Raw genomic sequence first — 20,151 nt, forward strand, 5'->3', positions numbered from 1 at the left:
TGACAGATGTCTGTGCTCTCGGGTGTCCAGGTGTACATACATTTGTCCAGAAGGTGGCAGTATGATCCCACCAACAGGTGAATACACAGCTGCTGGTAAACAGTTTGTGTTTATTTCTGTAAGTATTGTGCTTTTTTTGCTCACTCTTCCTTACGTACTATGTGATCATTAACATGTGTTGTCGTAAAAATTCACACGTACCCAAATCTTCTTTTCACAATTGTAGTGATACTGAAATTCAGATGAACGCACTGAGTCATAAATTACAGTCGGTATGTGATGAGTCATAAAGCCACACATGTATCTGTCAACAACTGTTGGGAAGGAAGCAGGAAGCAGTCAGTCAAATTATGGAATGTAGATGATGATGAAGGTTCAGAGTTTTACACTGAGTCATTACATCCATATTTACTCACAGGATAATTGTTTATTTGGAAAAAACAAAGGTAGTAACTACAGCTTTCTGACAGTGAGAGCTGATGTCTTCACAGTCAAGCTCATTTCCTGCCTCTGCTTTCTTTTTGTCCCCCCTAGAAGGAGTTACCTGGCCAGGTCTGAGGTGAGAAGGCCTAACACAGGTCTCCAGTCCACCTCCCTTTATTTTTTTTTTTTTTAACCAGCCGATGGAGCAGAACCAAGTAGCATAAGATGAGATGAATGAATTTGTTTGCCTGGAAAGGTGAGCTGCTAGCGGCCCTCAATAATTCAGTGTTTGTAACAGACGGTGCATCAGTGGGTGAACACGCGCAGCTATGCCTGATGGATAGTCCCTGCCAAAACAAAAAAGTGAACCCCATTATTCATATCGTAATAGGATCTGTGGAAACTCTGCAGCCTGTCGTCTCTGTTGTCTCACCTGTAATAATTTGGGCACTGGCAGCTACTACCATGAATTTTTGACCTTCGGGATATGTGCTGCTGTTGATATTTGACTTCGCAAACACTCACAGTTTCAGCACTTTTATCTGACATTTGACTTCCAAACAGCAATAAATACTTCTCTCCAGTTCATTAATTATTTACGGTTGCGTAACTGAGGATGCCAATTGGACTTCAAGGCTTATTAAACGTACACCTGATAATGCCTGTTATAAAGGACAAAGCAACTATCACAGTAGAGGAACCCTGGCTCACCTGTCAGGGGGACCCAGCCATTGTTAGACGTGTTTGTGAACACAAGAGCCCTTAGTGTGTCAAACACTTTTGACTTTACGAGCAAATGAATACATTTACTGGGTGGAATAAGAAGAAAATTAGGGTGTTGTGCTGGTATGTGTACATTTATGATTAAAGTAATGAGAGAGAGGAAAAAAACAAAAGTGTAAATGTGTTGTTTAAATATATTTTGTGATGTCAGATGAAATGTTGGCAGCCAGAGTAATAATTATAACTTGATGGCTTTCTCCACTCTTTTTATTGCTGTAATTGAACTATGCTCCCCCACCTACTATAAGACAAGGGAAAAGAGCAAAAAGCAAACACACACCCTGTGAAGTGCACGCTCACACACACACACACACACATACAGATGCATGCACACACACAGAGCCATATCTCATTACCATCCTCCTGATAGTGCAGCCAGTGGGTGTTGCAAGAGGAGGAGGGAAGGAGAGCAAGACAGTGAGCTTCAGAGCGAAAGAGAGGGAGAGGACAGGCAGGAACCAGAGCCAGGATTAAAGAGAGGGAGAGCACGAACACTCAACAAGATAACAGGAGATACGCGTGGGAACAGCAGCCCACTGGAAAAGCAGAATCACAGATAGAGGCAGATCAGGGGAGTCGGTGTGTGCAGGACCAGCGTGTCAGAGCCGGTGGGTCTGTCTGTCTGTGTGTGTGTGTGTGTGTGTGTGAGAGAGGCAGCTCGGTGTGTTTCCACGGTTCTCCTGAGGCCGTGGCAGCCATGGCGTCTGAGCCCAGCACCCAGTCCAGGGTGATGTTCCAGGCAACGGACAAAACAGAGGAGCCGGCGCACCGAAAGCTGGGCAAGCTGACAGTCAAATACAACCGCAAGGACCTGCAGAGGAGGCTGGATATTGAGGAGTGGATCGACGGGCAGCTGCACCTGCTGTTTGACTGTGAGGTAGGAGAGGGCTGGCTCACACAGACACACACTCAGATGTACACTGCTGCCTGAACAGGAGGTGAGGGAGGCACTAAACTGCTCATAGGTGGTTGCAGTGGGCTATCCATCATGTGTGAGGGATTACAGCTACCTAAATAAGGGGAGTGGGTGGGAGGCAAGAAGCTGTGCTTCATGGCTGCAATTTTTTTGGAACAGGATTCCTCATGTGTCATCAGCCTGACTGCAGTGTCAGCTGTGGGGTGTTCTACTATGGTGATGTGATTATTTTGCAGATATGTGATGATGTCTGAGTGAAGTCACAAGGAAGCATTTGCAAGCACGATGCAGCCTTAATAAAACATCTCAATCACTTTAAGCATATGGTTGCCATATAGCTGCATTAACAATTTAGGCATTTAGATGATGTACACAGTGTTAGATTCTAGTATCAGCAACAATTAAAGCAAACAATACTGAGGAGGAACAGCATAGGAGCACCACATGAATTTCTACTGTGACTTGGTGATAAATTATAACTGAAATGCCAGAAAATGTAATAACAATAGAGGATATTATTATTTTTAAACACACTGAAACGTTTTCTGTTTTTTATGTCCTGCTTTAATGGTGGCATCCAGGACATCATGTCCTCCTTTTAGTGTCTGTGTATGTGTCCTGTTAGTTTGTAAACACATTTACAGTCACTCATTTACTAAGCATGATAGACACTACACAGATAACCCTATGCATTAGAGGAGGATTAATGATGATGGTTGTGAGATCATACAACATCACATGAATTAACATAAAACAAGAAAGATATTTTTATGCTTTAAGATATAGACTTTACATTAACATGGGCCACGTGTTATGGTATTACAACAGTTATAGCATGGAAATATGTATACATTATTCCATGGAGTGATTAATGTTTCTATAGATGGTTACATTTTAATATTACTGGGGATTATAGCAGACATCAGTCAGCTTACACACACAATAACAACACAACCCTCATAACTCCACTCCTGTATCGTGGGATACAATCCAATTATGTCAGAGGCTCCATATTGATTTGCTTGGCATTCTCTGAGGGGAAACCATGGCAACAGATGTCTCATCGCCCACACCAGGCATCATGGCAGAGTGGAATTAGGGGTGTCTGTTAAGGAGCATGAGCTTCCTAATGACGATGCAGATCAGATGACAACACCACCTCCGTTTCATGCCGGAGAAGGCAGAGACAAAGCGTTTCTCATTTAATTCTTGAACCATACAGAGACCCTCAGCTCTATGTGGCATAGAGCCACATCTCTGCCTGGCATCCCCTTACACTGCCGAGGAGCCCTTTGCATATGGCATATACTAATGCTGCAGAATGTGAGCAAGCATGCACATCCATCTGGCTGGCTGAACTGAAAGTTCTTAGGAGTAAATGTGGTGATAAGCAGCTAACATCTCTTAATCTAGATCAGTGGATATTCAGGGTTAAGCCTGCCTGGTTTAATGTAAAAACATTTTAGTCACAGCAGGGTGCAAGGGATTTACAATATTGTTTAAATATTTTCAGTATCACAACACTTATTTCCTAAGCTTTATTCCATTTGCAGCCCAAGCCTCCTTCCCTGAGGTAATATATGGTAATGTGCTTGTGAAGCTGAGGGTGGAATAAATCACATTAGTGGAAACCAGGACATGCAGAAAACAAAACCAGATCTGAAGTCTTTCTCGGTCTTACTCGTTTGATCTCGTCTCAGAAACATATAATTATTTCACATTTGCTGTACGTTGCCTTTCATGTTCTGGCTCTAATGTGAGTATTAATGTGAAGCACATGTACAGACAGTGGATGTTTCCTAGCTAGGTGATAGATGAAGTCTTCGGATGATTCATGAGGTGACAACACTCTATAATAAAACTACTCATTTCTCTGTTTGAATCATGATCAAACCTGTCACATTTTGACTTCAGTTACTCTTCTTTAGAAGTTTCCTACAAGGAGTTTATGTTCTTCACATATGTAAATGAAGGCTTAACTTTCCAGCTGGGATAGCCTGGACATTTGCATTAGCTACCTGTGTGGAATTAGCTTGGGTTCGTCCATGTGCACTGGCCAGTGTAATGAATTTTGCATGGGCCCAGGGGAAGGTTACTCTGTTGGTTCTCTGAGTCTTCCGCGTGGAAGCATTTACCATCAGTCCCCCTGTGTCACCGCCTGAATTATTTAGCCACATCTCTAATTCATACAAGTGCTGCCTCGGTCTGGAGTGGACGCCGTCATTGCAGTCTTCACACCTTTTCAAAAAACAGTAAACTAATAAAAGGTGTGAAAAACAGTTGTCAGACAGGCTAAAAAATCATGAGCATCTTCTGATCCTGATCCTGTGTATTAACGGAACTAACTCCGAGTCTATTGGGTTTTTTCAGTGAACACCTGCTTTATTGAAATAAGTATACTGCAGGGTAGTGATAGATTTTTCACTGACAAAATGCTCATTTGTTTAAGACTTTGTGTAGACTTAGAATAATCCCACCATTTCATCAAATTCTTATTTCAGAATTGGCTTGGGTTTATGTAAATAGACCAACTTTGGAACTTTGTTTACCCTCTCGTAACTATACCAAGACTCACTCAGAGAAGTTCATGAATATTTTGATATGTGGGCAGCTCGTTCCTCTGACAGGAAAAGGGAAAGCTCTGATAAGTTAAACATGCACTGGCATCTCAGAACAGACATTTTCCTGGGCATGGCTTCCTTATAATATCAAAACACACACTGTGCATAAATGAACCACAGCCTGTTTGATTTCAGTGTTTTGTTTGAATGTTTTCTAGAATGAGAGGCCAGTGAAGCATGTCATTTAATATGTAAAGAAACTACAGGAAGTGTAACCAAACCTGTTTCAAATAGTAACAGTTAAAACATCTAACATGCTGTTAGCTGCTGAAACACCACATTATTCTTGCCTCAGCTCTGCTGCTACAGGGGATTTTAAAAAGTTGGACCTCACCTACATGACATGACACAACATGTTACCAAATCACCAAATTTACATGTTTTCCTCGGAGAGGATGACGAATAGCAAAGCTGATGGCAACATGCAGGGTTTTTCCTGGTTGCAGGGACAGGGTTGATCCACATACAGTCAGGACAATGAGTCTATGCTACCTTATTTGACAGAAATCTGGCCATTTTTAAGTTATTTTTTTACCATGTGCTTAACAAAATCTCTACTATGCTTGAGTAAATAAAACCACCACTCAACCAACGAGTAGATTTTTTTTTTTCGGTTCTCGATTCTTATCATTTTGTCGCTAGTGATTTTCCTTTGGCGTTGGCTAATACCTCTTCAGGGGGTGCCTAATATCCCTTGATGATATCTAGTTTCAATAGTTGATGACATTTATGTAGAACTAAGAATCTTATTAAAACATAATGGCAAATATCCACCTTAAATGTCAAGGAAATTCAAACGCATAGTCTGATTTTCAATGTACCAAACAAAGGTGAGAACAAGGTCAGGGGTCACCTAAATCATTAGGAATCGTTCACTTGGGACCATGAATATCAATATTCAATTTCACTACTATTTTGCTTGCTTCAAGATCCTCTATGGATGAAAGCAATGGCTGGACCAAAAACAAATTAATCAGTAAGCCACCTTTAGGCAGTCATGTTAAAAAAAATTACTTAGCACACCACCAAAATCTGTTTTATATGGTCAGTTTTCCGTGCAGTACAACAGAGACGCACAAATGGATCTTTAGATCAACACTTGACAATGGTGAAACTTTCCTGAGTCTCAACTATGCCTTCCAGCAGCTCTCATCTTATCTGAGCTACTTATTTGGACTTTGTCTGCACTACCGTCTGAAACTGCAATTCTCTGAAAACTGCTCTGATATTGATGAATTCCACTGTTAGTGTCAACATTCATTTTAGCTTGTCTATTGCTTTTAACTTCAAAAAGTGCTGCTGAAATGTTTCTGCCCAGAGGCCTCATTAAAATGCTATATTCCTCCGACAATGAGGGTAACTCTCAACAATAACAAATACTGAAAAGTGAGCTGAAGGTTCACACTTCTTCATGGTAAACGCACATGTTCCCCTCAGCTTAGTGAAAATGTCTCTCATTGATATTCAGCGGTACTCGGCATGGCCCTGCTTTCAGAGGCAGACAGGGGAGGTTTAAGAGCAGTATAAATAAAAGAGCACTGTATCTCTTTTATACTCACAGCTCTAGGTTTCATTTTAACACTTAGTCTTTACTTTTTGAACATACAGAGCTATACAATTATGGTGGGGCCACTTAACAATCCTAACTGTGAAAATGAAAACTCTCCAAAGCGAAGTGAATGACACAACAGCTATACCAGAGCAAATTTCTGCAGTTATAAATATTAACAACGGAGGGTGAATTGAATATATAGAGAGGTGACAAGAGGTGACAGAAAAATCAACATAAAAGTCAAAAAGAAATTCCCCCGTTTGGTGTTTGTTTGGTGAGCACTCTCTAACTAGTTGGTCCAAAATGTCCCATAGTTGTTTGAATGGGTTGCCATCTGGTGTTACAAAGGCCAGAACATATGAGTTACATCATATTCATTCTTATCAAACCATTGAGTGACCCTTCATGCCCTCTGTTATCCTGAAAGAGACCACTCCATCAAGATGGAAATGTTCCATCATAGGATAAAGGTCATCATGTAGAGCAGGGTTGTTTTGATTTCCATTGACCCTTCCCTTTGAGAGGACAAGTGGACCCAAACCATGCAAACAAAATAACCCCGAGCCTCCAGAATTCCTCAATGTAGCAATCAATGGTTGAAGTTTTTCCTTTAATTAGTCACCTGCAGTAATTCAGCAACAAAACTGCCAGTTAACTTTTAAATAAGTACTCACATTGAGCACAATATACCACTATGACTGAGTGTGGGAGTGCAGTGAAATCTAACTGGCAAGTTGTCCAGCATTAGGGAAACAATGTTTTACTGCAAAAATAAAGCCTACATATGTAATGCATGAGGAGGAAGTATACTACATAGATAGGCCTAAAATGATCTGCGCTATTTTATGAACCCTAAACTCTACAAGCACCGGGACAAACCCAGTAAAGTGCAGAAAATATAGAAAAAAAACATTCGCAGCTCAACACAGCAGAGCTGGTAAAGCAAAGCCCACACAGCACAGACAAGAACAGCATGAGCCAAAGAAAAAAACAACAACAAAAAAACTAAAGGGATCAGACCTGCATTTATCCTGCAGACATCAGCAGAGTCACACAGGGTCCAGACTGGCAGCATGTATCAATTAGAGGGGGCACAGGGGACTGTGAAGGTGGGCCCATCTAATCCGCCACTCAGCACTTCCACATTGATTAGCTCTGTCCTCATCTAGAGAGCCGCACGAGCCTCATCCAGTGCAGCCATGAAAACTCCCCAACCGGAAAATATTCCTCCTAAAAAAGAGGCCACACTTGTCAAATGTGAGTGTACACCTGCTGACTCCGGATATCTTAGTGTTCAGGATTGCTCCAGTAAGCACTCCTCATTCCCCCCTGGAAAGTGTAGTTGAAAGGTATTAAGAGCCTGTGATATGAATTGATTACTTTGCTATATTTGCTTTTGATAAGTGGAGACTCTGCCACATTAATCTCTGGCAGTAATCTTTATATGTGCTGCCAGCTATTGCTTAGTTAAGGCTGACATTTTAGGAAAAGAGGTTTGTATGGATTTAGGAAACACGCAGGTCGCTCTATAACAGTTAATGCCGTCCATGGGTTTGTATGTTATTTCAGATATATACCCGATGTGTGTAAAACCCATCTAAGATCTTTGGAAAATATTTAAGCTGGAACTGATCTCTCAGTAATGGCTGAGCTAGATGCCAACTTGGTAAACCACCCATGAAATCTGATGGTGGCACGTGGCAAGTTTAGCCTCCTACAGCCTTCATGGCTCAGTGCTCTACAGCTGAGAAATATGAATTGTTTTTTTTTTTTTTCAATTTCTACAACTCAACCAACACTATTAAGTGAAATGACTGCTAGCAAAAGTTGGGCGCAAATGTTTTAAAACTCCACAATAGTAGAGTTTAAGCTCCTAAAGCTGCCTAGAAATCCTTGCCATGTTGCATCACATCTCATGTTCCTTCTCTCCCTTCTGAATGGCTGTGCTCAGGGGTGTGGACATTTTACCACTGTGAGTGAAGGATCACACCACATTATACAATGCAGTCTGAAAGAGCTTTTGTAGCATGCAAGTATGGGCAATATAGCAATAAAGGAATATTGTCTTTACCTTGTATTTCTCTCTGCTCTCACAGGAGGAAGAGATCCCAGAGTTAGAGATTGACATAGACGAGCTCCTGGAGCTGTCAGATGAAGGGCAGAGAACCCGGCTGCTGGTAAGACTGTGTTAAATAGCCTACACAATGCAAAACTATATTCCCTAGCTGTTTGTTTATTCAGAAATCTATTTAATTTGACCGTGTTAGGGTGCCACATTAAGCTAGTTCACTGAAATTTCAGTTGTGCAAACAAATAGGGAGTCCAACAGTCAGGTCAAAGAATTTTTAACACTTCCTAATCGACACCTCTGTACATATATGACTATTTGCTATGTGGGGTAACAGCTTAAGAGGGACTTGACCCTTGATGGAATCTGATTTTGCAATGTTTGCAGTGGAAAGTGTTGCTAGTGAGCCTTTTTCTGTTTATTGTCTTTGTTAGGAATTGTTGCAGGAATGCGGCAAGCCAAAAGAGGTGAGACAAAAAAATTCCATTACTTATGTCAAATTACACACTAATATTACAGTCTTCTTGAAGATTGTAATATCAATTCACTAAAACTAAAAAGACTTGGTTAGTATTATGGCTGTGTTGTCTAGTTCATAAAAGTCACGCTCAGAAAAACTATAATCTGTTTTCTCCATCTTCCCTACAGGATTTTATTAACGGGCTGCTCTACAGGATAAAAGGTTTACGCAAAATGTCTGGTCCCTTGAAGAAATAATTATAGGTCAAATTACCAATCGAGACAATGGAGCCTCTTCTCTTCCCATCTCCCACGCATTAACCATTTGGATACCGGTATGAGCGGTTCACGTGTCCGAGGGAATCTTTTCCAGCCCTCTGCCTCCTTCCCGGGTCAACAGCAGACTAACACCACAGCAGTGGGTTTTTGAATTGATTTTTTATTAGTATTATTATTATTATTTCACTTTAATTTATGGACTGCTAGAACATTTTGTCTCCCATTAGCATACCAATAATGTACATGTGATAAAAGCTGTACTATTACTCAGTTGGACTGTTTTTTTGTGCAAGACTGTACATTTTCCATTGCCTATTTATGTACATAAATATTTTGTTCAGATGACAGTGTTGTCGAAATAAAATTCAACATTTTCAAAACAAGGCGGTTCATGAGTTATGGAAATGGTTACATTGGATTTTAAACAAAGCAATGAACCAATACGTATGGTCAGGTGTTAATTCCACATATACAAATAAACATCGACACGTACATTACACTCATGATTTTACAGTACCCATTAAACTACCCTGTCACCACAATTGCTCTTTACTACTGCTCTAAAACACAAATGCTGATCATGCCCTACTGCTTGGAGACAACTCTAACACTTTCCTATAGAATGGCAGTCAGCATATTCCCAGAAGGCAAGGCTCTGTTTTCTGGTGTAAATTTTTCAACACAGTGAAACAAAGGAAACAAAGGAGACGTTGACATGTCAAGTCTAGAAGTAAACACAGTGAAATCAGCAGCAGGATGTTCCATTAAGTATTCATCCATTATCCTCATCCATTTCCTGTCTGTGGTACGTGTACGACACGGCCAGAAAAGGCAAACACAGTAACGGCTTCTATACCAACCTTAATGGAGCCAGCCCCCAGAGGAGAGTGTAATTATGGTTTCTCTGCAGTTAGCTAGACAGTAATGCACACTGATGAAACTGCACTCTGGCCTTCTCTCTGTCATACACAGGGGGTCCTGGTTGAGGGCTCCATTATAGTAATTTGTATGGTTCTCTCCCACTTCCACTCTTTTTTCTTCTCTGACACAGAAGCCATACATAATGTCAGACTTCGCTTCTGACAAAGCCTGCCAGTCTGACACATTTTCATCAACTAATATCTTTGATCGAAAAAAGGCTTCAGTGTTAAAAATAAAACTAACAGATGTGCCAAGTTCTCTCACAGATGTGACATAATGTCTGACACATTTGCTTCATTTATAATGAAATTACACATAAGTACAGACTTGCAGCCAAACATAGATTACAAGAGTGACTGCAGTGGCTGCCAAAAGAAAACAAAGCCTTCAGTAATCCTTTTATACTGACTCCTCTGTGCTTCTTCAGTCCGGAGATGACAGTAGTCTGGGATTGTACATCATCCCAGATGAGCTCATGATGCATTTGCTTTTTTGTATGTGTTGTTTAAACATAAAAAGGATCAAATGATAACAAGTGCAAAGTACACTTAAAATGAGCCTTTGCTGCCATTAGGAAGTAGGACAAGTGACATTAAAAAAAACAACCTTACGCTTCTTATTCAGTTGGACAGTTTGAAACTTTTCTGTGTGAAGGAGCTATGCAGTTTTGCAAAAATATCAACATGGTCTAGCAACCTCTGCAAATGTTACTTGTATTTTTTATACATTCCACAAATATAAGCTATGTTTTGGCCATTGTACATATTGTATTGCACTTACACAAGGTTTACGTCACTGCCTAATGGGTGCTCTATTAGCAATGTTACCAGTTGTGTCCTAATATATTCTGTAAATTCATAGATCAGCCTTAGCAATTACAGAAAGCTGATGCTGCTCTTCCTGTTAATAAATGGATGAACTAATAATTAATGGGTTATGACTGGGTCTGTCTTGCTTTAGTAATTAGGTAGTGTTGAAACGTTCTGGGATGCTACTGTAATTCTAATAATAGGTCACTTAAGGCTAAAGAACAAGTCTAATAGTGACGACTGACCAGAGCCTCATAAGGCAAAACACCTGCAGCAGAGTCTCACTATCATGTCTTCCTCTTCTTCTTTGGCGCAGTGTAGTTGGTGGTGCGATGCTCCATTCTGTCATATTTATCATGGCCTTCCCTGGGGAGATAATGGAGAGTGGATTGATAATTCATCAAACTAAATACTTTATATTCATGCTGCTTAACAGGATGGCAGCAGCCTGCCTACAATTTTTCTGGGTCATGGTATGCATTCCAAATCACAGGCATCTTTCTTGGGCACCAGAAGAAGATTTCCATGCAAGGCTCTACTGCGAGTCGAGACCCAGAAGTCTCATTGTGCTTATAAAAACCCATGTATGCCATGCTACCTGAAGCAGCGGTTGCAGTAGAGGTCTCCATCACAGGTGTGACAGCGAAGGGTGGCGTCTTGGTTGCAGATGCAGCACCATGGAAGCTCTTCGTCATCACTGTCTGATGGTGGATGTGCTACAGCAGCTGGAACAACTCTGCTCTTGTGTGCTGGAGTCTTTAAAACAAATCAGATGAGGAAGCATTTAAATTTTTTGAACTCAAATAGCTTAAAAAAATTAGTAATGTGTATTTTGAGTGTTATTTTGTACCGGTTTCTTAGAACCTTTTTTCTTCTCAGTGTTCTTTGGGCCACTAGCTTCGAAAGGTATGTTGTAGCCACTGGCCTCATCCAATGCAGCTTCTTCTGAGAGCTGGAACCAAAATCAGCAATAACCTTAAAACATGTCTGCAGTACACATTACAAATGCATAAAATGGAAAAATAGCAGCCCCTTGTGGCCGCTCTGACCCGCCTAAGTTAGTTCACAGTGGTCTTTAAAAGTGTAATACATATACTGTAACAAATGAAGTATGCGCAAATCATTATCATCTACATTCTACTGTAAGGGTTCTTTTGCCTTAAATCCCACACCTGTTTCAAAACTCTCATCACAGCTTCTTCCTCAGTTTCCTCATCACTGTCAGGATGTTGGAAGTCCTCTGCAGTAACTATAAGTAAGATACAATAATGACAATTTGTGATACATGAACATTCTAACATTTCTATAATGGCCACAATGTTTACAATGAAAGGTCTTATCATACTAGAATAGAATAGAATATCCTTCATTTGTCCCACAGGGGGAAATTTGCAATTATTTTTTGACATTCCGATGGAAAACTACGCATAAAAGTTAAGGTTAAGAGACTTGTGTGCCAATAACTCTGTATGTTATGCACCTTTGTCTGGGTCTTGCCCCTTCAGCTGTGCCAGTCTCTTGGCCATGCTGAGAATCTGGTCCTGTGAATGGCGCTCCTTCCTCAGCTCCTCCATAGCCTCCTCTAGCAGATGGGCTTTCTCAGCCTCCAGCTGCTTGACTGCACCCTGGTTCTCCTCTAAATTCTCGTCTAATGTTTCCCCTTCCCCCTTGTTGAGATCATTCATACGGCCATCTACTCCTGCAGAGAATAGAACAGGTTTCAGTACATTTAGGAGAGCAACACAGTGGCTGATTTTGGTGTCGGGACGCTACAATAAAATCAGTATGACTGTGTAAAACTATGAAACGACTGCATCGTTAAGAACTGACTGAATGTGGACGGAATCAGTGAGACAAGTAATATCTTACTGCATTCAGGATTTGATTGCTGGTTGTCAATGGCAACTTCTTCTGTCATGCGAGTTATCAAATCATTGGCTTGTTCTGTCTGAGTCCGGCTATCTGGAGGCTGATGTACCTGTACAGATGAGCACATACACTTGTAACCAATTACAGAACAGCTCTTTGTCATGCAGTTTCTTTTAAATAACACCAAACATACTTGAAGCTCTCACTGAGCTGCACGTTAACTCTTGGGACATTACAAACAAGTCTTGTTTGTAACATCCACGGGGGTTACAATACTAGTAGAGTAGAACAGGACTTAGCTCACAGGCGGAGGAGCTTGAGAAGGTGGGGAGAGACCCCGTAAAGCTGCTAAACGGTCCTCCATCTCTGCTGCAGAAGGTACTGGCTGACTGGGAGCTTTTAGAGCAGCAAGGCGAGACTCAAGATCTTTCTCAGAGGGGACAGACTCTGAAGAAAAGGTGAGATCTTATAATAGCTTTATGCAAAAAGAAAGAAGGTTATTACTACATTTGTCACATAGAATCAAAATGATAGCTGCCACAAAAACTCATTCCATTACTTGGTGTCGTGTCTTCTTTGAGCTTTTGAAGTCTTTCAGCAATAGCTCGATCTTCTTTACTCAGGCCTTTGGTTGGCAGATGGGCTGCTTTGCTGTTTCTACTCCCTCCATGGACAACGGGCTGTGTTGACTGTCCCTGCTGTTTCGCCTCGAATGCAGCAACCCGTCTAGGAAGGACACATGACGTTTAGATATTATGACTCAGCTGTACTGAAAGCGTGGAACTGGATCAAATTTCATTATATACTGACTTTTTGTAATTTTCAGGAGGGGACCATTTTCCAGCATTGTTTGGAGACTCCCCACTAACAATGAGGAAAGGAAAACAGGCATTTAGCTTTAAAGCTTATTATCTGCAGTTTTTTTTTACACTAATATTTTCAGTATAGTTTGTGCATTACCTTGTCAGATTACCATGGCACTGCTTGCAGACCTTCTGCTGGGTGTTGCCACAGCGAGGCACCACAGCACTGAAAGTCAAACAGCTGGAGCAGAAGGAGCGGCCGCAATTCTTACAGCCCAGCTATGAGGACATTACAGCGTAAAGCACACAGTATGCTCTCCTTTAAACCTTTTGTGTACATCTGTGTGAGTTATATTAGCCAGCGATGCCTTACCTCCTTCTTGAAGAGACTAAACTTTGACGCACAACAATAGCAACGACTGTCCATACCGACACGCGAGACACCGAGTCATGAGACAGGCAATTTTCGTATGACTGATGCTGCTGTAGCGGCTAAATCTATATGAAAAATCAACTCAGTGAAGAGTTATTTAGCAGCTAGCTACCTATTTTCAGGTTGCTACAATCAAAACAGGAACCAACCCGGAAGGCGTGCTGTGACGTCAGTTAGCGGTTTCCTGTTTCTCAGTCGTCCAATCAGATTTCTCCAAATTGTCTCGCGGTTCTAGTTCAAAACACTGAGCCGTTGAATAGTCCTCCTGCAGCAACGGCAGACCTGCGACTGTCTGGAAAAGAGACAAAGCAGCTGTGTAAGTGTTATGGAAAATCATCATTTTGTAGATTAACAGATTTGCTTCATATACGATAAAGTGTATACGGTATGTTAGGCTAACAATGTATGGCGAGCTAAAGCTAATATTAGCTAGCTAATACGTTAGCTATCGCCCCACGTTAGTCCCCTCCTAACGTTAGTAACCAGCTCATACAGTGGAAACGTCAGTTGTCCTTTAGTCATACATGTGCGATGATAGCTACAGCAAATAGTACGTTGTTTCTATCACTTTCCTATGTATTCTTTTAATTCTTAGAGGTATTAATTCATGTTAGACCAAAATTCAGATTCATATTTTTTTTAGACATGCTCGTATTGTTACAATTTACTGTTACATGGTCTTTGTGCTCATACCCTTGTGTTGTCACTTATATCACCGTAGTATAATATGATTCCCATGACCTGATTACAATTCAGTCTGCGTCCTTTATTTAATGCGTGGAAGTATATATATATATATATATATATATATATATATATATATATATATATATATATATATATATATATATATATATATATATACACACATATATATGTGTGTGTGTGTGTGTGTTTGAGAGAGGGAGAGAGATTATTTATAGATTAATTATAATATATGCGCTACTGTTCAAAAGTTTGGGGTCACCCAGGCAATTTCATGTTATCCATGAAAACACACACTTTCATTCATGTGTTAACATAATTGCACAAGGGTTTTCTAATCATCAGTTAACCTTTCAACACCATTAGCTAACACAATGTACCATTAGACCTATGTAGATATTCCATTAAAAAACAGTTGTTTCCAGCTAGAATAGTCATTTACCACATTAACAATGTCTAGACTGTATTTCTGAATTTAATCTTATCTTCACTGAAAAAAAATGCTTTTCTTTCAAAAATAAGGACATTTCTAATTGACCCCCATTTTTTTTAAACAGTAGTATATGTATATGAGGAGGATGCAATTCAAAACAATGACATATGGTTATAAAGTATGTACACTGATGAAAATATAAATCAGAAAAGTCAAAAATCTGCATATTGTAGAAGCCCAACCTGGAGAATGTTTGCCATTTTTCTCAGACAAATCACTTAAAATCACTTGAACTGTTTCTTATAATAAAGCATGAATTGAATAACATACATGTTATTCTACGATGAGATTATCAGTGTAGACAAGGGCCAGTGTAACTAGATACTTTAGTGCAAAATGAGCACTAAAAAACAAACTGCTGATGACTTACATCTGTGTCTGTGGTGTGTGTCTGTAGGAATCTGTTTTTCATTTCCACAATGGCAGAAGGAGGAGATGTGGAATGGGAGCTAAGCAAAGAAAACATCCAGCCACTGCGACGAGGCAGAGCCATATCTGCGTTACATCAAGCACTCAGTCAACAGGACGGACCCACGTCTGCAATCAACCAACAGAGACAGTATGAATGATCTTTTAAAGACACCCTACCTAGTAAATATATCATGAACAAAATAGCCTTTACTGAGTATGTACGCCTTAGAAATGCAGTGTACCACTGACAGTCTTGCCCGTTTATACGTAGCAAACCTAAGGAACAAATGTCAACTTTAAGATTGGCCTATCTAATCTAACATTACCAACATGTTATTAGATGTGTGATAAATCAATCAAGCCATAGGCTCATATATCTGTTACTGTTATGTTATCACCAGTGTACAGAACAATACATACAATATAGAAATGCAAAAATACGTATTTTCACTAAAATTTTCATTTATTGCAAAGCTAAATGAATAGCTTTCCCTTTTGTTTCTCCAGGGTCTTTGAGTCTGAGCTGCGCATGTATGACGGAGATGATCCGCTTGGTGTTTGGGATCGGTACGTTAAGTGTTTAAATGGCAAAGTGCATTTATAAACGATGCTCTTGAATCTCTCCCTAATCCTAACATGGTTCTGTTTTTACAGGTATATTAAGTGGACAGAGCAAACCTTCCCTCAGGGAGGAAAGGAGAGCAACCTTGCCACATTGTTGGAACGAGTTGTGACCAGATTCACAGAAGAGAAAAGTTACCACAATGACCCTCGCTATGTTGAGCTCTGGATCAAATTTGTACGTGCTGTAGCTTAACCTCTGACTAATTCTGTTACTTTGACAAACTAATGCAACAGTAATAACTTTTACCATACATGTGTATTTTATATAATCAGGCAGAACACTGCCCGGAGCCCTTGGACATTTACAGGTACATGCAAGCCCAGGGAATAGGAGTGACACAGGCATCCTTGTACATCGCTTGGTCTGAGGAGTATGAGAATCAGGGCAACTATCGCAAAGCAGATATGGTCTATCAAGAGGGATTCAAGAAATATGCTGAGCCTCAGGATAAGCTGCTCCAGTTTCACAAGTATGGATCCATCGCATGTAGTTTTAGAACGAATACAATTAATTCTCCACTCTAACAATTGTATCATAATCAAAATTTTCTCTATCGATATTCATAGGGCTCTGCAGGCACGCGTGTCCCGACATGTGATGATGAACGTGGAAGAAGACAATAGTGATGATGAGCTTAAACAACCTGAGAGAGTTTCTCTAGCTGACCTCAAGCATCGAGGGAAGAAAAAGGCCATCGCCCCCGTCAACAGAACCGGTCCAGCAATCAGAAGTAAGCCCACAAATACAAATAGAAATCTGTTTTGAAATGCTCAGCTGATATTACCAGTGCTCCAACAACTTTAAACGTCAGCATTCATTTTTGAAAAATTATGCTTAATTTTCATTTTGATCATTTTGTGAGCAGATATTTCTGGAGGCCTGCAGTCACAGGGCGCTCCTGTCCTGGGCAATGCTTCAAACAGTCGGTTGGTGATCTTTGATGAAAACAAAACTGAAAGCGCCAGTTCATCAGAGTCAAAGTTGGAATCTTGGGTCGCTCCTCCCACATCTAGGGCAAAGGAGAATGAGCAGAGGCCTGAAAGATGGTGCGATGTCAAGGTATGACATAATGAGATCTTTGTCAGTTGAATTAATGCGTATTGTAAAATGAAGCATTGGCAGGTTTTTAAAATTCCTTGTTTTCTCTGTTTCATCATCATAGATGCCTCAGAAGTCAAAATTTGGACATACTATTATGGCTCCACCTCCTCCTAAACCCACTTTCCAACCATTTGTTGAGGAGTCAGACCAGCCTCCAACGATGTGAGTTACCACAAGAATCTCACTTTCATCGGAATGTTTGTCTCATTTTCTATATTTGCTAATAAAAAGTCGCATATTGCTGAAATTGTTGACTGAAATGAACGGTTTTCACGGTTGATACATAGCTAGATAGATAGATAGATAGATAGATAGATAGATAGATAGATAGATAGATAGATAGATAGATAGATAGATAGATAGATAGATAGATAGATAGATAGATAGATAGATAGATAGATACTTTATTAATCCCAAGGGAAATTCAAATTGTACGTTAAATAAAAGTAAGTGCATCATTGTGTCTCTCCCTCAGGACTCCATGTAAGATCAATCCGGCAGTGAACACAGTTTTATCAGCGCGTAAGCCGAGCAGAGAGGAAACTCCTCTCAAGAGACTCCAGGACCATCATCAGCAACAGAAGGAGGCAGAATCGGGAAAACTGCAGGAGCAGGGCATGTACTGTAAAGAGCTGCTGCTCAGTGGCGCCACTGAATTCTGCTTTGAAGAACTACGTGCTGAACGCTTCTTCAAAAAGATGTCACAGCAGCCTCCAGAAGTCAGAAATCAAGAGGATGAAGCTACTGCCAGTGCTGCAGCAGAAGACTGAGTTTGTTCCTTTAATGATTTTTTTTTTTACATTTGTTTTGACAAGATTTTATGGCAAGTATCATGTAAAGACTTTATATGTTTGTTGTCAGGATGTAAATATTGTCATGGCGCATGAGTTACTGAGAAGAGTAAAAAGACAAAGGAGTGAAGCTTTTTGGAAATCTTTTGAACTAAAGACACTATTTTTAAATGTTTTGGACTCAATAAACATACTTTGGAGCAAATATTGGGATGCATAATAAACACAATTTGGAATAAACATCTACACCACCTCATATAAACAGAAAAGACTTAGAGTAGCAGTTTTAGGGCTGCTTGATATTATAGATATTTATATATTCATGTATGTTCATACTAAACCACTACTCAAGTCACTAACATTTGTTCATAATTTCCATTATAGTCCATTTGTCTATCTTCTCAGTTGCATTGTCCTTAAGAACAGTGTGCTCCCTTCTTTAACTTTTTGTGTTCATTATTTGATCAGCAGTTTTTTTTTCTATACAATTCCAACACAGTCAAAAAAGGGTTTCAGTGAGGATTTATGTCTCAGTCTGTTAAAAAAAAACCTCTTCTTGTGCATGTGTCATTGATGTTCTATAAACCTGTTAAAACATCTTGCTGTTGACTTGTCCAGAGACTGTGGAGGAGGGGTGTTGTAGTAATGCTCTGTCAGCAGGGGGCATGCAAGGGGAAGCATGGATTGTACTCCAGGTAATGGTGTCTGGATTGTTAATGGGGTGCAAGAACAATTTAGTGCTGAGTGGAATCTGTTGCTGCAGGTTCAGAGACACTGGTGAGTTAAAATAAGAACAATACCCATTTGAAAGGTTAAATGACCTACATATTTATCCTAATAAACTATCTCGCTGCAGGGCCTCTTGTACAACACTTGCTGGACATGAGACTTAGGAGCAGATGTTGCACTTAGCTCAACAATGTTAATCATTGTCCTGGAGAGGTTACCCAGAAGGCCACTGGCTAAAGTGGTGGAACTACACCTAAACCTAATCTAGTGTGATGATGGGGTCCACTTCACACACAGACAGCTCGCAGGCCAGACATTGATGAATGGCTGGAAGACGGTTGGTTTTGGCTCATTAGCAAGTGAAATCCACAGTTTGCAGCTGCGGGCAGAGCAGGCCTTGGTTATCCCCAAGAGGCCACTGTTCTGATGTATGGCACAGAGTGGTGCTGCTTTCACATGCATGTGGATCACAGGAGGAGCAGACTCTAATCTCACACCGGTAATATGACACTGCCAGCCAAGATCATCCAAAATAGTAATTTCCCATACTGTCTACTTAAGTTTTCCATAGAGCTCAGAGTACCAGGAATTCAGTGATAAATGATAGGCAACATGATGCACCTCCATCATAATAACACAGCATAACTACACCATAATGCATCCTCTATGGTGCGCTATTTGACATGACTTATTAAAAGCTCATCTCATGAAAGCAAGCAGCCAGCGCTTCAGACAGAAAATCCATAGCTCTCTGTTACTGCACTGGAGCAATGGTACAAGCAGAGCTACATTTCCTTAATGTGCTGCAGACAGGCTCTCAGAGAAGAGCTTTTGTCCTGTGACAGCCAAGAACACTCAGGCACCATGTGGGCCGTGTTTACAGTCAGCGCTCTTAACCTATTTGTGCGTTTTGTATTTACATGCACCAGTTAACAGAAAGATGAGCCTTTGCCTCACTTAGAAGTCTTTGGTAGATGTTTTTGCCCAGGCACAGAGGTGAACTGCACTTGGATGCTCAGGTATGGAGATGGAAAAGCCTGCAAAAGTGCAAATAAAACAAAAAAATCACTATCTGTCCATAAAAAACTAAGACCAGGCAAAAGAAGCACACAATATATAGTATGTCTGAGTGCACATAAATACAGTTTTTTCCAAGCCTTACTTTCAAATCTGAACAGACACATGAGATAGAAACACATAGAACACAAACAGTCTTTGAGACAGAATTCAACTAGCAACTTTAGGTACACATTAGAGCTGTTCTTGCATGGATGCAGAATCTTCACACCAAAGTTGAACCCTTGACCCATGAATAACTGCTATTATAAACATCCTTCCAGCCTGAACAAACATATACGAA

General features: G+C 40.4%; 3 protein-coding genes across 3 annotated transcripts; 2 read left to right on the plus strand and 1 right to left on the minus strand.

The window, feature by feature from the left end:
• Positions 1–1,596: 1,596 nt before the first annotated feature.
• ppp1r14d (protein phosphatase 1 regulatory inhibitor subunit 14D) lies at positions 1,597–9,484 on the plus strand. Its single transcript, XM_023284715.3, has 4 exons — positions 1,597–2,083; positions 8,392–8,472; positions 8,798–8,830; positions 9,012–9,484. The coding sequence occupies exons 1-4, from the start codon at positions 1,904–1,906 to the stop codon at positions 9,078–9,080; spliced, it is 363 nt and encodes a 120-aa protein (XP_023140483.1). The 5' UTR covers positions 1,597–1,903; the 3' UTR covers positions 9,081–9,484.
• zfyve19 (zinc finger, FYVE domain containing 19) lies at positions 9,242–14,103 on the minus strand. The gene is made up of 11 exons (XM_023284701.3): positions 13,877–14,103; positions 13,661–13,782; positions 13,511–13,564; positions 13,260–13,426; positions 13,005–13,147; positions 12,701–12,809; positions 12,312–12,530; positions 12,004–12,080; positions 11,682–11,783; positions 11,430–11,587; positions 9,242–11,197 (listed from the first exon to the last, which is right to left on the minus strand). The coding sequence occupies exons 1-11, from the start codon at positions 13,928–13,930 to the stop codon at positions 11,119–11,121; spliced, it is 1,284 nt and encodes a 427-aa protein (XP_023140469.1). The 5' UTR covers positions 13,931–14,103; the 3' UTR covers positions 9,242–11,118.
• Positions 14,104–18,660, plus strand: bub1bb (BUB1 mitotic checkpoint serine/threonine kinase Bb). Its single transcript, XM_023284617.3, has 9 exons — positions 14,104–14,252; positions 15,532–15,693; positions 16,053–16,112; positions 16,200–16,344; positions 16,443–16,639; positions 16,737–16,900; positions 17,036–17,229; positions 17,333–17,433; positions 17,747–18,660. The coding sequence occupies exons 2-9, from the start codon at positions 15,554–15,556 to the stop codon at positions 18,039–18,041; spliced, it is 1,296 nt and encodes a 431-aa protein (XP_023140385.1). The 5' UTR covers positions 14,104–14,252; positions 15,532–15,553; the 3' UTR covers positions 18,042–18,660.
• Positions 18,661–20,151: the final 1,491 nt, after the last annotated feature.

This window comes from Amphiprion ocellaris, chromosome 20, assembly GCF_022539595.1.
Source record: "Amphiprion ocellaris isolate individual 3 ecotype Okinawa chromosome 20, ASM2253959v1, whole genome shotgun sequence".
NCBI lineage: Eukaryota > Metazoa > Chordata > Actinopteri > Pomacentridae > Amphiprion > Amphiprion ocellaris.

Coding starts and splice junctions, on each gene's coding strand:
- zfyve19 (XM_023284701.3), bottom strand. CDS start 13,930: ATGGACAGTCGTTGCTATTGTTGTGCGTCAAAGTTTAGTCTCTTCAAG. Junction 13,565..13,660: donor TGCCATGGTAATCTGACAAG/GTAATGCACAAA, acceptor CCTCATTGTTAG/TGGGGAGTCTCCAAACAATG. Junction 12,810..13,004: donor CTTCTCAAGCTCCTCCGCCT/GTGAGCTAAGTC, acceptor TCATCTGTACAG/GTACATCAGCCTCCAGATAG.
- ppp1r14d (XM_023284715.3), top strand. CDS start 1,904: ATGGCGTCTGAGCCCAGCACCCAGTCCAGGGTGATGTTCCAGGCAACG. Junction 2,084..8,391: donor ACCTGCTGTTTGACTGTGAG/GTAGGAGAGGGC, acceptor CTGCTCTCACAG/GAGGAAGAGATCCCAGAGTT. Junction 8,831..9,011: donor AATGCGGCAAGCCAAAAGAG/GTGAGACAAAAA, acceptor TCTTCCCTACAG/GATTTTATTAACGGGCTGCT.
- bub1bb (XM_023284617.3), top strand. CDS start 15,554: ATGGCAGAAGGAGGAGATGTGGAATGGGAGCTAAGCAAAGAAAACATC. Junction 16,113..16,199: donor CCGCTTGGTGTTTGGGATCG/GTACGTTAAGTG, acceptor CTGTTTTTACAG/GTATATTAAGTGGACAGAGC. Junction 16,901..17,035: donor AACCGGTCCAGCAATCAGAA/GTAAGCCCACAA, acceptor TTTTGTGAGCAG/ATATTTCTGGAGGCCTGCAG.